The 17,294-nt window shown below is 59.1% G+C and overlaps 1 protein-coding gene across 1 annotated transcript; it reads left to right on the forward strand.

The window, feature by feature from the left end:
- The first annotated feature begins 2,474 nt into the window (after positions 1-2,474).
- RTN4RL2 (reticulon 4 receptor like 2) lies at positions 2,475-16,171 on the forward strand. The gene is made up of 3 exons (XM_079789516.1): positions 2,475-2,719; positions 7,558-8,039; positions 15,072-16,171. Exons 1-3 carry the CDS (start codon positions 2,689-2,691, stop codon positions 15,819-15,821), a joined length of 1,263 nt encoding a protein of 420 aa, XP_079645642.1. The 5' UTR covers positions 2,475-2,688; the 3' UTR covers positions 15,822-16,171.
- Positions 16,172-17,294: the final 1,123 nt, after the last annotated feature.

Raw genomic sequence — 17,294 nt, forward strand, 5'->3', positions numbered from 1 at the left:
GGACATGGGCAGAGGGGTTCATAAACGTCAGGAGCATACCCAAGTTGGGGGTGTCCCCTGGGGCTCCAAGGCCTGAAGAAGAGACCTAGAGCCAAGGACTATTGGCAGATGCACCCCTTTCCCTGAAGCTCACCCCGGGATGGGGGCTCCCCTCCCAGCTTCGGGGGCCCGCTTGTGTTGGGAACCCGGGGTCCCCCCACCCCCCACCCCTCTCCGAAGCGCGCGGGCTCCGGGAGCCGATGACAGCACACCTGAGTCAGCCCGCCGCCCACCCACCCCTCAGCGTCTGTCTACGCATCTTGTGATATTTCGCTCCCCGGGAGCCAGCCCCACCGCGCTCCGGAGGCAGCTCGGCAAACAAACCCAGCGACAGATTGTGCCGCGGCTCATTCCGGGGAAGGACGCCAAATCCCACCCTGCTACCCCCAACACTCCCTCCCCGCCTCCCCCTCCAGGGCCGCCTCCCCAGGCGCGGGCCCTCCCCCGCTGGGTGGGTCCCGGGAAATGCGGGGCCTCTTCCATCTAGAGGTGGGCGGGGGAGCGGAGCCCCAGAGACGCCCCTTTCCGCTCGCTACCGACCCGATGGAGAGAAGGTGGGAGAGGAAAGCAGGTGCCCAGAGGGCCTGGTAGCCCAGGAAGAGCGGAGGATGCGGCCAGCAGGGGGCGCCCGAGCTCAAGGTGCAAGTGGGCCGGGAGCCCGCTAATGAAATGAGGTGGGAAAGGTGATAGAGGCAGAGAAAGAGGCGCACGAGGCACAGAGATGGAGGGACGGGGAGCCACAAAGACCGAGGGAAGCGACAGAGCCACGGAGAGACGAGAGAGAGAGAGAGAGAGAGAGAGAGAGAGAGAGAGAGAGAAGACAGCGAGTGCATAAAGGGAGGGAATAACAGGGAGGGAGGGCAGGACAGAGACGGAGACCATAAACTATGAATAAGGGGGGTGGGGGAGGGCGAAAATGAGAAAAACCGAATGAGAACGAGGGAAGAATGAGACTGTGGATGGAAGAGAGAATGAATGGGAAATTAGACCAGCATTTATACAGCGCCGACTGTTTGCCAAGCGCTGCGTAGACCTGAGACAGGAGAGGAGGAGCCAGAGAGAGGCGGCGGGGCGAGGGGTTCCTTTCCTTTGCTCCCGGGAGGGGCCGTCGGGGTTCCCGCGCTTCCGTGGGCGCCGCTGGGCTGCGCGCAGATGGCACTGTCCTTTCTAGCCACTCCAGCTGCCCCCAACCCGGGCCGCGCCTGTTGGCCACGGTCCCCGAAGCGACTCCCTCCAAGCCCCCGCGCCTATCCCGCCCCGGGGTGGCCTCCAAGGGCCGGATGCCGGGCCCGCTGGGCCGGGTCAAGGCCAGGATGTTTGGCATCGCCGCCTTTGTCAGGAAGCGGGCGGCTGGTATCTCCCCGAACGCTGCCACGAGGGGCGCGGGGGGGGGGGGGGGGGCGCAGCCGCATGAGATCACAACGCACCTCTCTTCAAAGGAAAGAAGCAACTCGCGTGAAGCCAACGCTCCCCTCCCCAACCTGGAGCCCTCTCCTGACCCCACGCGGGAGATGGGATGTCCCGTTTAGGACACATCAAACATACACATAAAAATGCGCCTACGTGCGCACCCAAATTTGCACCCGCTCGCAAATGCATCAGACACGCGGACACAGGTCCCCTGGCCACCCATCTCCAAGTTCGCTCGGCCAGGCTCACACAGCCTCACGTTTCCCACCAGCACGGACACGCACGCGGGCGGGCGCGCAATGGCTCACCCGTTGGCACACTCACGGGCTCCGCTCTTCCCTGGGCCCCTGGGCAGGTAGCGTGTACGCACTCAGAGTCACACCTGCACGGGCGTCCTTGAGCGCGCGTGCACGCTCCTATGCACTAGCTCCTGCCTACACTGTTTTCCTCTAGTCTCACACTCGGGGCTCGGAGTCCAGGAAAGGAGGGGGAAAGTGGAGCTTGGAGCGCTCCCAGGGGAGAGAAATGTTGGAGGTCTGAACCTGGGCTCCAGGGACGCCACGAGAAGGCGGGGAGGGTGACCCAGGAGCCCATCTCCTCCGGAACAATTGGGAGGGGGGGAACTGGACAAGTCCATGAGGTTCCACACACTAAAGCGCCCCCCTCCCCCTCCCCCTCCGCCTCCCCCCCGGGATTTTTCTGGAAGCGAGGCGCCGCGAAGGCTATCGAACACAGTCCTCCGGGTCCCCCAAGGAGGGGCGGGGTCCGGGATGGAGGGGGCTAGGGAGCCGCTCCCGCCTCCTAGTGGCCAGGAAAGGGTTACGTCGGCAAGCTAGGAAGCGAGGGAGGAGCCAGCGAGTGCGGGAAGGAGTGGGGGTGGTTGGGAAAAGCATCCTCGCTGTCCCCACTCTCCCTCGGCTCGCAGCCGGGGCGCACGGACCGGCGGACCCGCGCGCCGCCTGCGCTGCTGGGCGCACCCTCACCGGGCTTCGACGGCTAGCCCCAGCCCTCCCCACCCCGTCGCGCCCCGCCCCGTCCCGTCGGGGCCGATGGCTCCTCCCGAGGCCCGCAGCCCGGGGGGCGCAGGGTAGAGCGCCGCGGCCCGGCCTCACTGCCCGGGGACTCCCGGGCCCTCCCGGAGCCCCGCGGAGTCCCCGCTGTCCGTCTGGCGGGCTCGGGGAGCGAGTGGGAGAGCCCCCCACCCCCCACCGCCGCCCCCTCTCCGAGCGTCGAGACAAGATGCTGCCCGGGCTCAGGCGCCTGCTGCCAGGTAGGGACCCCTGCCCGCCGGAGGGCGGAGGACGTCCTGGGGAGGGGAGCGGGGCGCCCCCGCCCACCGGGCTGAGGTGGGGCAGTTGCTGGGGGTGGGGGTAGCCTGGCGAGGGGAAAGCCTTCGCCCCGGCCCCGCCCCCAGGGCTGCCGGCCGGAGGAGCGCACCCGATCGGAGCCTGGAGCCTGCGGGGATGTGTGGGGAGCTGGTGACCGTGGGGGGGACGCCGGGGCCAGGCGGGCCGGGCCCGGAGGGGGGAGGGAAGCTCAGGTTCCGCTGTCCCGGCTCCACCTGCTCCCGGGGACGCTGAGGACTCGGGCCGGCTGGGGAAGCGCCGACTCAGCAACTCCTGTGCCCGGTGCCTCAGCACTTTCCAGTCACCTGAGAGGACGAGGGCTGTGAGTAGGGGGCTGCCTGTGAGCACAGGGGCGCAGAGGAAAATCCAAGTGTGCCCCCTGGCAGGACAGATGGTGGGCGCTGGTAAAATAGAGTTCCACGGATTGATTGACAGCCAAGGGTGTGGGCCAGAGACTGGGGGTGGGGCGGGGAAGGAAGGGGTCGGAGGGAGGCGGATAGGAGGGGGGCCATCACGACGGGAGAACGTGGTTAGCGAAGGAGGGAGACAAGGGAGGAGGAGGAATAAAGGTTAGAAGGGAAAGGCGTGGAGGGAAGTGGGACCCAGGTTGGGACCGAGGAAGAAGGAAGGAGAAGGTAGACCGGGTTAGGGGAGGGGGTGAACAGACAACTAGGGACAAGCACCCAGAATCTGGGGACAGGGTCATGGGAAAGAGCCTGGGACCCTGGAGACTGCAAGGAAAGGGGAGTGGGAAGACCAGAGACCAGAGGAGGATGGGGATGGTGGACAGAGACGGAGTCTCCGGCACCGGGAAGAGGACCGAGGATGGGCGCTGGGGTTGGGGATGGGTAGCCATCGATGAGAGGGGTTGGGAGTTGATGCCAGGGTGGGGATGGGAGCTGGAAAGGAAGGAAGGGGAGGAAGAAGAGAAAGGGGTGGAAGAGAGGGATGGGGTGGGGGTGGGGGTGGGGGTGTTGCCAGGGATGAGACAAAGAGGCTTCTGGTAACCACTTCCACGTGGGAAGCCCTCCATTCCCAGAGCGCCTGCCCATCACATCCCTTCTTTCAGGGAGTGGTCGGGGGCTCGGAGCTCAGGGCTTTGGGGGGTGGCCGTGGGGGGGAGAGGGGAGGACGTTTGCACGGAGTGGCAGCCTCGGAGGGTGGGCACCCTGGCTGGCTCCATGCTGCCATTTATATCTCTGGACCTCACGTCGGATCCTGCCGCCGCCACGGTGACTGCTTATTTTGGGGTGTCACATTCTGGCAGAGTGAGAAGCCGTCTGCAGCAGTCTAAACCTCCGAGGCAGCGTCAGTGCCTCCCAAGGCCCCTGCGTCACCCACCGGCACTGCCACCACCTCCACCCCGCTCCTGGCTCCCGCCTCCCAGCCCCTGCCCCCTCAGCATCTGCCCCAGGCCCCAGCCTTTTCCCAGCCTTTCCTGCGGGGAGCTGTTGCTTCTCATCTGGGAGCCTGGGACCCTCCTTCAGAGTCAGAGGCCTTGCCTTCCCAGGCCGCTCTGCACCGGCCTCGCTGCCTGTGGGTTGGTGCCCTGGGTCCTGCCTCTGCCCTGGGTCCATCTGCTTCCTGTCACTGGGGCCTCTGAGCCAAAGGGTGGCTCCAGGGGTGAGAACGGTGTTCCTGAGCCTTGGTTCCCCGGGGTGATGGCCCAGATTCCTTGACAGTGGTCCCTCAATGAATGGATACTTTTTGGCTCTGGGCACCTCAGCCTTCTGGGATCGATACCATGTTCTGGCTGGCCTCTCTCCATCCCTCCTCTGGTCAGTTCTGGCCATATCTTCTGGGCACTGGTCATCTCTCCTTGACTCCCAACAGCCTCCCCGCTAGAGCAGCCCTGACCGGGAGCCCAGGAGAGGAAGGTTTGCAGAGAGAGCCTGGTTCCCTCTTTGCCTTGACTCTGAACAGCCCAACAGACCCAGGATCCTGGCTGGCCCAGCCCTGTGCACCTGGGCGCAACTTTTGTCCTCCCTTTATCTCAAGGGCAGCGTCTCTCGCCCTCAGAGCAGTCTCCTTGGGTGATGTGAGGTCTCCCTTCGGACACATGCTTGTCCATTCTGGGTCCCACCTGTTCCAGCTGCGTGGCCTGAGGCAACTCATTCCACGTTTCTGAGCTTCCCACCTCTCTTCTGCAAACTGAGGCCATTGTATGGGTCTCCCAGGGCTTATGTTGTAGTCTATGCGCACAAAGACATGTACAAGTAGTGTCTGGCACACAGTAGGTGCTTAGTAACAGATGGTTTCTGCCTGTCCCTGCTCTTCACTCCCCTGCAACATTAGCCATTACCTGCAGACTTTAGAAAAAAAGGAGAAAAGAGAGGAAGGGATGAGCAGAGAGGGTGGGGACACTTAGAAGGGGCTTTCCTCGGCCCATAGAGGAGCGGGGAGATGACATGAAGGCTTCGAGAAAGGAAGTGAAGGCAGACTGTCAGATTCGAGTCAGAAGCTGAGCCTTCCCCTCTCAGGCCTTCAGTGGTGTTACCTGGGCAGTAAGAGCTTTTGCTCTGATGGCCGCTGAGGCGCCCCCTTCCAGCTCTGATGCCCTGTGCATCTTGCCCCAGTCTTTGCCAGGGATTCGCACCCTGAGGGCTGGGAGTGGAACTGTGGTCCTGGAGAGAGAGGAGGCCACAGGCCTGGAGGGAAGGACTGATGGGGAAGAGCCCTGAGAAGCAGGGGTGGGGAGAGGACCGTGGTGAGAGGAAAAGGGCAGGGACAGGAGGGCAGAGGAGGGAGAGAAAGGCACAGCTCCCCGCCCCCAGCCCCCCTCTGCCCAGGAGCACTCCAGCCAGGCCTGGGGGCAGAGAAACCAGTGCCTCCCACCTCCCCCTCCTCCGAGCCTCCAGTGAGAGCTGCAGCCTGAATTATGGATGAGGCTCCTTGGGTTACAGCTGCTTTGCATGGCAGCGATGGCCAGAAATGGCAACAGAGTCACTGTTACGCAGCAGCTGTCATGGAGGGGCCCTGCTCAGGCGTGGGGAGGTGGGCCAGAATGGGAGAGACATGGGGCCACGGGGTGGGAAAAGAAGGGAGGACCCCCTTTTGTGGGCAAGTGGGGGCCAGGGAGCTGTGGGGAGAGGGATGCTGGCTCCCCCTGAGCTGCTGAGCTCAGCCTCCCGCTGGGAGAGACCGTGGTGCCACACAGTAGCCCCTGACTCTGGAGCGCTCCGGATTGCACATCCCTCCCTCTGTCTCTCCTGGGGTACCAGTCAGCCCTAGAGGCCGGGGGAGAGCAGTCCTCCCTAGGGCTGGCGGCCTTCAGGGCTCACACTCTTGTGAGCTTGTGGATAAGGGGTAGGATTAAGGGATCAGAGAAGGATTTGGCTTTCTCTGGTGTCAAGTCCTTGGGGAAGCGAGCTCAGAGGGTGCCTCTGCCAGGAAGGGAAGTGCCCTGGCCAAGCATGAGGAGGTTCCTTTCTGGTCCTTGCCCTGCCAACCACTTTGCTGTGTGACCTTGGGCAAGTCACTTGCCCTCTCTGAACCCCAGTTGTGACTTCAGTAGAACAAGAGCTTGAACCAGGTGGGCTGGAGAACCTTTCCAGCTCCGACATCGCCCGTTCTAGCCCCAAATCTGAAGCCCACTGAGGTTCCCTATCCGCTCCCACATCCCACCCCTGCCAGGTTCTGGTGAGGGGTGAGAGACATGCCCCCCCCCCCACGTGGCTCTGAAACACTCAGGAGAAAGTCATCGTGAACTGCCGCACGGGGGAGGGGTGAGAAGGGCCGAGAAACGCGGAGGTGGTGTGAACGAATAGCACAGCCGCGCTGTGTCACTGAATGTTACATCACACCCAGCCTACACACGCATGGGGCCGGCGCTCGGCACTCGCACACGCGTGGGGACAGCCCGCACATGCAGGGAGGACTGGGGATGCTCGTGGTGAGGCCCCAAATGTGAGCGGGAGCATCACATTGGCCTGGGGTTCCCCACCCTTGCTGTGTGTCCCCCATGGGAGGGAGCTCACGGGCCATCCATAATGTCTACGCCACTCAAACAGCCCGGCTCTGCAGCTCTCCGGGTAGTGGGCACTGGGCTCAGACATAGACATTCACGCGCAGCGCCCGGCATCATGTGCAGTTATGCACCCCTCAATCCCCCCAGGATCTCTGGACCCCAGGGAGCCTTGCAAGTAGGTCCTGGGTCCAAGGCCCACTCTTCCTCCTCTTGGCCTTAGATTCGCAGAGATCTCAATTTAGCCCCAGCCGGTCTCAACTGGGGGCGATTTTGCTCCCCAGGAGACATTTGGTAATGTCTGGAGACATTTGGTTGTCATAATCAGGGGGAAGGTGTTACTGGCATCCAGTGGGTAGAGGACAGGGATGCTGCTAAACACCCTAAATAGGACGCGGTATAGGACTGTCCCCCACAACAAAGAGCGATCGCCTCAACTCTCAACTCGAAAGTTCAGGGGCCTGACAGTTCACACAGTCAAACCCACCGCAGTGACAACAAGAGCGGAAGAGACCACCACTCACCAAACAGCCTGCAGCATAGCAGTGCTTTCCAGTGTCCTCTCGGCATTTCTTTATTATTTGTTAATATACCAGGGGTCTCAAAAAGTGGAAATGGCCAGGGCCTCTTGCAGTTAGGTTGTTTGCGCCCAGAACCCTCCCACCTAGGAGCCAGGCTCCTGGCCATTGGGGGAAGTGGGGCTTCTGGCCATGGGGCGAAAGGGGGGGTGGGCAGGCCCCTGGCGGGCCCTCCTGCCCTTGCAGCCTGCCCAGAAAGGCCTGCCCCCTGTCCCCACAGGTCCCGCCTCAGCCTGCCTCCTGCTGCTGCTCCTGGCCCTGCCCCCAGCGGCCCCCAGCTGCCCCATGCTCTGTACCTGCTACTCGTCCCCACCCACCGTGAGCTGCCAGGCCAACAACTTCTCCTCCGTGCCGCTGTCCCTGCCGCCCAGCACCCAGCGCCTCTTCCTGCAGAACAACCTCATCCGCACGCTGCGGCCCGGCACCTTCGGGCCCAACCTGCTCACGCTGTGGCTCTTCTCCAACAACCTCTCCACCATCTACCCGGGCACCTTCCGTCACCTGCAGGCCCTGGAGGAGCTGGACCTCGGTGACAACCGGCACCTGCGCTCCCTGGAGCCTGACACCTTCCAGGGCCTGGAGCGGCTGCAGTCGCTGCACCTGTACCGCTGCCAGCTCAGCAGCCTGCCCGCCAACATCTTCCGCGGCCTGCTCAGCCTGCAGTACCTCTACCTCCAGGAGAACAGCCTGCTCCACCTGCAGGTGAGCCACCCACCCATGCGCAGGCCCCTGCACACACCCTCCTGCTTTCCCCTCGCTGTCTGCCCCTGTGTGTGTCCCTCCGCTCTCCCCAGCACACCCTTCCTGCCTCAGCATCTCAGCATCCCTCTCCATGCCTGTCCCTTTTCTAAGTGTGTCCCTCTCACTTTCTCCCGGGGCTTTTCTCCATTTGGTCTGTCTGTCTGTCTGTCTGTCTATGCCTGTTTGGTTCTCTTGCTGCCCCTCTCTCTCACTCCCTTATCCCCCCCACCACCACTGTGTGTCCCCTTCTGCCTCTGCCTGTCTTGTCTGTCTATCCCTCTCTGTCCCTCTCTGCCTCTCTCACTGACTTGCCTCCCCCATCTGTCTTCTGGTCTTCTGTCTGTCTCCCTTCACACACCCACTCCACGCGCACCCCATGTCTGGTTGATGGATGTGTCTTTCCGTGATCTCTCCTTTCCCCTTCGTTTGCCTTCGGGGGCTCTGTCTCTCCCCAGGCACCAGGCCTGAAGGCCTCTGTGGCTGCTTTCTCCCCACCCACCCCCTCCCACTGCCGCTGGGGTCCCAGAGAAGGTCCCACCTCTCTCCAGCACCCTAGTTAATGGGACAAGGAGAAACCCTACCCTTTCTAGATCCCCATCCCCAACCTGCTGTCTCAATGAAAGGGAAGAAGGAAAAAAAAAAAAAAGGGTAAAGAGCTGTTAAGTAGCTGGAAGATGGATGCTCTGAAAACGGAAGGAATAACAGTAATTGCTATTTATTGTTATTATTATTGATCTAAATATTGTTTATTGTTGTTATTAAGCTGACTGTCTGACAGTCAAATCCTCCCATTCTATTTCCCCAGGAAGCAATAACACACCCTCCAAACCACCCTCCCTGGGCTCCACAGCCTCAGGCTGGAAGGGGGCTGGAATAGCCAAACCCTCCCTTTCCCCAAGTAGATGGAAGGCATACCTCCTCCCACCCAGGCTGGTGCTGATCTGAAAATCAGGTCAAGGTTTATGCTGATAAAGACAGTAACAAGGGCAATAATCACTTAACAAACATGTATTGTGCACCCACTATGTGCAAGGCGCTGAGAATACAGCAGTTAACAAAACAGACAAAGCCCCCTGCCTTCACCGAGATAGCACTCTACGTGGTGGAGAGAGACAGAAGTGAAATACGGTAGCCCCCCCTCTTATCTATGGGAGATCCGGTCCCAGACCCCGTGGATGCCTGAAATCTCGGATAGTAACGGAACCTTATATGTACTATGTACATACACACCTAAGATAAAGTTAGTTTATAAAATAGGCACAAAAAGAGATGGACAACAACAACTAATAATAAAACAGAACAAGTATAACAATATACTGTAATAAAAGTTATGTGGATGGCTTTGGGGCCATAATTAAGGAAAATAGAGGGGCTTAAACACAGGCACTGTGGGACCACCACACTTGATCTGACAACTCAGGTGGCTACTGAGTGTCTGACAGGCAGGGAGCGTATGCAGCATGGAGATGCTGGACAAAGGGATGGTTCACATCTGGGTGGGATGGCTTCGAGATTTCTCCACGCCGAATAGAAAGAACAGCACGCAATTTAAAACTTACGAATTGTTTATTTCTGGAATTTCCTATTTAATCTTTTGGACCATGGTTAACTGCAGGTAACTGAAACCATGGGAAGCAAAACCGTGAAGGGGAGGCGGGGACTGCTGTACATAGTATGTTGGAAAAATATGTCGTGTTGTTATGATTGCATCAATAATGATAATAGTACCCACTACAATTAGTGGGCACGCTCTGTATTGGGCGCTAGGCTAAGGCCCTTATGGGTATCAACTCTGCCATTTACAAGTGTGTGACATTTTTAAATCCCCCTGAGCCTCAGTTTTCCCATTTGTAAATTGGGGGTAGCACCAGCCCATCTCCTAGGGATTTCATAAGTGTAAGTGCATGAATAATTTGTAGAGCACTTAGAATAGTGTTTGGCATGCGATAAGCACTATATAAATGCTTGTTAAAATACTATTTAAAAAAGAGGCAAGCCTCATTGAACATTGATCTCAGTGAAATGGCCCATCTTGGACCTCATCTTGGAGATTTGGGTCAACTTCAAGGGTGATGCCCAGGCCATGGGTGGATCCTAGAAAACTCCCTCTTTTCTTTCCTTCCTACATTTGCCTAGCACCTCACAGTTTCCAAAGCACGCTCAGCCACCTCATCTCATTTCCACAGCCCTGTCAGGAGATGCTCACACCTCCCCACGGATGAGGAAACTGAAGCCCAGGGTCCTAAGACTTGTAGATGTAAGGCCTCTTCACATGAAGTCTCTTCAACCATTGCCCATATGACTGGGGGCTCACATGTTCTCAGCAGCACGCTTAACCTCCCAAAAGCCTGGCAATAGAGACAGCTAGGGTCAGAGGGCCTGAGCTGGAATCCCTGCTCGGTTGTTTCCTGACTTATTTAACTTAAGGCATGATGCCTCTCCTCTCTGAGCCTCAGTTTCCTCATCTTTAAAGTGGAAATAAATAAAAAGCATCCTTTCCACAAAGAATGGCTGTGCAGAGTAGATGAGTTGTGTAGATACAGCGCACAGTTCAGTGCTGAATAAATCCTGTCATTAGAACCTGGTCCTCCATTGACTCTCTGAAATGGGAAGTTGGTTCTACACACCCCTGGCGTGAAGGGTATGGCATCTTCACACCGGGTCCTTTATAGAGAAAGAAAGAGTCCGCCTCTGCCTGTGAACTGCCTGGAGGAACTAGGCTGGGAGATGCCGCAGGTGGGGGAGGACACGTGGGCTGGGGTGATGTCCACAGGATGCAGGTGTGACCCGAGGCAGGGCTGGGCCTGCCCTCAGAGGGGCGCTTTGGAGGAGGCAAGAGGACCACAGCTTGTAATGGTTAGGAAGGTGGAAATGGAATGGGGTGGGCTGGAGGTTCTCACAGACTGTCTTCTGTGTGCCAGGTACTGTGCCAGGTGAGTTCATTCATCACCAGATATGTATTGAGTGCCTACCGCGTGCCGGGCAGTGTTCTGGGTGCCAGGGACTCAGTCTCTCTGCTCTCCTGGAGTGTATTTCCTACTCGAGTGGTACCAGAACTTGTCACTCATTCACCAGCCTGCGTGGTGTGTAAGAGCAGTCTTTGTACGCGGGCACATCTGAGTTTGAATGCCAGCCCCACCTCCACTTTGCTCTGTGGCTTTGGGCAAGTTACCTCAGCACTTGAAGCCTGCATGGCCCCATCTGTAACACGGGGAAAATGCCCTGTGCCTCAGGGTTTATTGTGAGGGTTCAAGGAGATGCTGCTTGAAGCGGGCCCAGCAATGTGTCTCATTCAGAGTAAGTGTAACCGGACAACCAATGGGTCCAGGCCACCTGTCACTACTTGAGCCAATTAAGCAGAGACAGGGTTGAATCGTTTAGGAGCATTTATTCCAGTAATGCTGGCAGTATGGGAGAGGAGCAGGTCATCCACAAAAATCTGCTCTCCCCTCCCCATAAGCCATCTGCTTATATTGGGCAGAAGGGCAAAGATTATGTGGGAAAGTAAGAATTCCAGGCCGGGGAAAGTAGGCAAGGCATAATGGTTACAGGTTACAGGCAGTGCGGGCTTGGACAGGGGGAGAGGGGGGTTGTAAAGGGCAGGCACCTCCAGGACTAGATTGTTTCAGCCATGAGGCTGTAGGGAAAGGAGGATGGGCTTCATTCCAATGTTAGTTCCCATGTCCCAGGGTGTGCAACTGTCAGCCAGGTAAGAATGTGCTTTCTCTAATCAGAACAGAACAATCACGGTTAACAGAGCACAATTAGTATTTCTCATAATTATAGCTAGTCCCCAATATTCTATTTCTGCCCCTAACATAAGCATCATTTCCCCCATTTAACAGCTAAGGACACTGAGGCTCAGTGAAGTTAAGGCACCAGCCCAAGGTCACCCAACTAGCAAAGGCTCAGCCTAGAATTGACCCAGGTCTGTCTGACTCAAGTGTAGCCATTCAGAATCCTGTCTCCACATTCTACTACATATTAGCTGTTGAAACCTAGGCTTGCCCTCTCCCAGCCTCCCTTTCCTAATCTCTGAAAGGGGAGATAATAACATCTGCTTCGTGGGGTTGTGATGACCAGGTTGCTACAGGAGACGTGTGTAGCACAGAGCTTGGCCCATAGTTAAAGCTGAGTAAGTCACCTGCTTGCCTATGCTGACGCAGACCATGACAATGACACCAGGCACAGATTGGTGATCTCTGTGAGTGAGGGGGGGAGGGGGAGGCGCCTGGCACAGAGTAGGCACTCAATACAGCTTTGTTGAATGAATGAGGTACATTCCAGGATTCACTCACTCATAAATATCAGATGAGGATGGATCTTAATGATCAACTATCTCAAGTCCCTTGTTTCACAGATACTAGTAAAAAAAACTGAGACTCAGAGAGGTACCTGGAGCTGCCCAAGGTCACACAGCTCAGCCACTGGTGCCAAAGACTGGAGCTTGGGAGGGTTGGAAGGAGGCAAGGTTAAGAACAGGATGCTGTCCGGAGAAGGGGGGCAGGGATGCCGCGTTGAGATTCCATATGGATGCAGAGAGCTGTGAACTGGCTGGGGGAGGTGAGGGAAATGTGGTTTTGGAAATGGAAGAAGATGACTTTAGCAGCCACTCTCAGCCCAGAAGGAGGGGGCGATAGGGAGGGGGGGTAGTGGGGAAGGGCGAGGGCTGTGAAAGTCAAGAGCTTATTAATGCACAGAGAAGGTTTTAACAGTGGAGAGAGGACTGGATTTGAGAGCTGCAGCCCAGGAAGTGGCAGCGGGATTTGGCAACAGCTTGGATGGGGGGAGGGGAAATGGACCCCCAAGCTGAGGTTCAGAGAGGGAAGGGGCAGGACTTTTGCAGAGGGAAAGGGGGGAAGGAGAGGAGGGTAGAATCAAGGAATTTTGTAGCCCAAAAATTGGGGCTGTGGGCCAAAGGCGCCGCAATTCCCTAGGGGCTCTGAACCTTTGATCTTCTCTTCCTAACCCTCCCAAGCCAAACTCCATTACCTGTGCTCCCTCAACTCCGCCCCCCCCCCCCCCCACACACACACACACACACTAATCCTCTCACAGGTATCTCTGAGGGTGTCCCACTCTTAATGATACCCATAAAAAAGAGAACCCCTAGCTGGGTGTTTGAATAGAAGGGACTCAGAGCCCACTCTCAGGGTGAACCGGAAAGAGGACAAGGGTACCAAGCCCAATTGGGCCTGGCCAAGGCCACAGAGGTCCAGGGAGCCCGCTGGAGACCTGAACTGAGCCTGGGGGTGGCACAGGGAGTGGAGAATGCTGGTGTCAGAGGCAGCCGAGAAGGTTGAGGGGGACGGATCTCAATGTGGCCAAGAGGAGGGTTCTTGGCAGGCTCAGTTCCTGTAGCGGAGAGGGCGGAAGCCAGATGGGAGGGGGCGAGAACACGCAGGAGCACAGGAAGGTGGAGGCTGTGGGTGTGGGCTGGGAGTCAATGCCCTGCCCCCACCTGAGAGCCTTTGACCAGACTCCTGGGTGGGGTAGGGGAGGCACCTCCCCAGACAGGGAAGGGTGGGAGAGCCACAGTCCCCAGAGCGCTGGCTTGAGCATAGAGGATGCCTGTGTCCCTAAGAACCAGACCTCCTGGGCCTGCTGACCACAGTGACGTCCTGCATCGCTGCGGGAGGGCCTCAGGCCTGGGGCTCTGGTCCCCTCTGGCAAACTCTCCATCTCAGTGCTCTTCTCTGTAGAAAGTGGGCTGGGCTGGTAGACCCTGGAGCTCATCATCACCTTCGTGAGCTGGTTAAAATGCAGAATCCAGCCCCTGGGCCCTCCCCCACGCCCACACCCCCCTTCATTCTGAACCACAGTCCAAGGTGAGCAGGGCCTGATTTGGGCACTGCCCAGCCCCAGACAAGTGGGACAGCCCTTCTAAGTGGGCAGTGATGTAGGACATCAGGCAGCAGCCTTCTTTCCCCTCCCTGGCTGCCTTTGAGGGTCTGGGGCGGGGGGGGGGGGGGGGGAGCTGACACCTGGTCCCCTTAATATCTTAGCCTAGTGGCAGGACTTTGGGACCCCGGGGAGCTCCTCAGTTATCTAACTGAGCCCCTCTGGTCGTAATAACCATCATTTCTTGAGGGTGGTGGAGGTCCCCACCAGGTCCTTATAGCATGATCTCATCTCACCCTCCCCCAGCCTGCTGAGTCTTCTCCAAGTTATACAGACTGAGGAATCCGAGGCTCTAGGAGGCTAAAGAACGTGCCCAAAGTAGCACAGCTGGGAAGAGGGCAAGCTGAATGGGCTCCTGAGCCTGTGGGCTTCCTCATTGGACTGGATACTGGTGTGCCAGGCACTGTGCCCGGCACCTCACCATCTGATCCTTATTGGATCGTCTCCTTTAATCCTCAGAACAAGCCCATGAGGAGGTACACTCATCCCCACTTCATCGTTGAGGCGACAGGCTTAGAGAGATTACTGGCTTGGCCAAGGTAAAGATAATGGCCAACTCCAGAATGCCTTGCACACGGAAAGCTTGTTCTAAGCACCTTAAGCCATGTTGCTTCATTTAATCGCCCCATCTTACAGATGAAGAAACGGAGGCGCAGAGATGCCGTGACTTGCCCAAGGTGGCACAGTCAGCTGTGATAGATCCAGGTTTGAAGTCGGGAAATCAGGCTCCTCCGTCCGCACGCTGAACGAGTATCTTCTTTTCCGAGCGTGGTCCCCTGCCCAGCAGAGGCAGCGCCTCCTGGGAACGTGTAGACAGGCAGATTCTAGGGCCCCACCTGCTAAACCACAAACTCTGAGGGCAGCGCTTCGGGATTCTGATGGTCCCTCAAGTTGAAGAACCACTGGCCTCAATGATATCACCTTTTCCACCTTAACCTCTAACTAGGTTAGAGGAGGGAGGATTCAACCCCAGGACTCCGAAAGGAAGTCAGATTGTTTCCCACGGTGCTCCCCCACCTCCAGGCCCTGGGGCAGAAATCTCCAGCTGTCTCAGGACCTCAGGACCTCTCTCTTCTCCACCCCTCCTCCCAGGATGACCTGTTCGCGGACCTGGCCAACCTGAGCCACCTCTTCCTGCACGGGAACCGCCTGCGGCTGCTGACGGAGCACGTGTTCCGCGGCCTGGGCGGCCTGGACCGGCTGCTGCTGCACGGGAACCGGCTGCAGGGCGTGCACCGCGCGGCCTTCCGCGGCCTCAGCCGCCTCACCATCCTCTACCTGTTCAACAACAGCCTGGCCTCGCTGCCCGGCGAGGCGCTGGCCGACCTGCCGGCGCTCGAGTTCCTGCGGCTCAACGCCAACCCCTGGGCGTGCGACTGCCGCGCGCGGCCGCTCTGGGCCTGGTTCCAGCGCGCGCGCGTGTCCAGCTCCGACGTGACCTGCGCCACCCCCCCGGAGCGCCAGGGCCGGGACCTGCGCGCGCTCCGCGAGGCCGACTTCCAGGCCTGCCCGCCCGCGGCGCCCACGCGGCCCGGCAGCCGCGCCCGCGGCAACAGCTCCTCCAACCACCTGTACGGGGTGGCCGAGGCCGGGGCGCCCCCCGCCGACCCCTCCACCCTCTATCGAGACCTGCCCGCCGAAGACCCGCGGGGGCGCCAGGGCGGGGACGCGCCCACCGAGGACGACTACTGGGGGGGCTACGGGGGCGAGGACCAGCGTGGGGAGCAGACGTGCCCTGGCGCAGCCTGCCAGGCGGCCCCGGACTCCCGCGGCCCCGCGCTCTCGGCCGGGCTCCCCACGCCTCTGCTTTGCCTCCTGCTCCTGGCGCCCCAGCACCTCTGACTGCGGCGCTGGGACTGCAGAGGCCCGGCTGGCCCCCAGCCCCCCAGCTGCAGCTCTGGCCCCATCCCCGCCCCTGGCCTTGCTGCCTCCCTCCCCCCTCTCTGCTCCGCCCTCCTCTGGGACCGGGCCGCCTCTCCCGGCCTCCTGGGATGCTGGCTTAAAAGACTCTCCCGAGGGGCTGTGTCTGGCGGCTCAGCCCGATTCTCCCCAACTCTGGCCGTTAACTCGGTCCCACCCCGCGGTGGGGTGGGGCATCCCAGGCAGGCGCTGACCCCTTCTCGCAATGCCCACCGCGGACTCGAGAGGAACCTTCGTCTGCAAAGCATCTTCCACCAGCAGAGCCTTCAGAAGCCCCGGAAGGGAGGCCGCCCAGGAGCCCTGCGGAGGGATGCACAGCGGGGCCCGGCTGACCCGGGGCCCCTGCTTCTCGAGCCCCTCTCCGTCTCCCGACACGGGAGGAATACTTTTCTCCTACGTCTACCGGGACACTTTTTAGGGTGCCTGGAGAGAACTTTCCTCTCCACCGTGGCCCCTGTGTGGTGAAGATCAACAGAAGTTGTTTTGGGGGGAAAATTTATTAAAAATTCTATTATTTTATCTCCTTCTGTAAGGTTTGTTGGCTCGGGACCTCAAAAGTGGGAGGAGGGCGAGGAACCACCAGGATTTCAGGGCCAGGAGGATTAGAGAAAGGGGGTCCCATTGTGCCCTTGAGGAGCTTCTTGCTCCCCCCAAGGAGAAGAGGCTATGCCTGAGGAAGAGGGGTGTGGCCTGGAGTCCCAGGCAGGCCACGAAGGGGGCTGACAGCACCTCGGCTCCCCATTTGTCCAGGACAAGTGGCTCCAGCCGACCCTGACTTGTGTGGTGCCCAAGGAGCTAAGCCCGGGCAAGGCCTCCAGCCTGGCTGACTCCCTCCCAGTTTCCACCTTCTTTCTCCTTGCAAGGAGGAATCAGCCATCCATGGTCACAGCCAGCCCAAACACAGCTTTGAGCAAATCCGAAAAAGACACCTCTTCTGCAGGGGAACCCAGCCCCACACCAGACCAAACACTCAGCAAGCAGAGCCTCGGGCTGGATTTCAGCTCCCACGTGCCCCTCCGCTGCGTGCCCGTGCGCAGTGCACAGCCTGCACCCTGGTACACAGCCCTGCAGCCAGCCCGTCCCTGGCTCCCGCGATGGACCATATCAGAGAACCAGTTCTCCAGGTTCCAGGAGAAACCAAGGGGCTGGGTGACCAGAGAGACAAGAAGCCTATGTTGGGGTGCCTTGCTGGCTTGAAGCTTCATCTGCCCAGTGTGGGGATGAGAGGCTGGAGTCAGGGAAGAGCCTGGGCTCAGAAGGACCTATGATGGAGGTGAGACTCATCCGACAGAAGCATGAGGAGATAGATGTTCAATGGTTTAGATTTAGGGTTCAGAATCTAACTTAGGAAGTGGGAGTGGAAAGAGAGAGGACCTGGATGCCAGGGTTCATGGA

Source organism: Cnephaeus nilssonii, assembly GCF_951640355.1.
Source record: "Cnephaeus nilssonii genome assembly, chromosome: 13".
Taxonomy (NCBI): Eukaryota; Metazoa; Chordata; class Mammalia; order Chiroptera; family Vespertilionidae; genus Cnephaeus; species Cnephaeus nilssonii.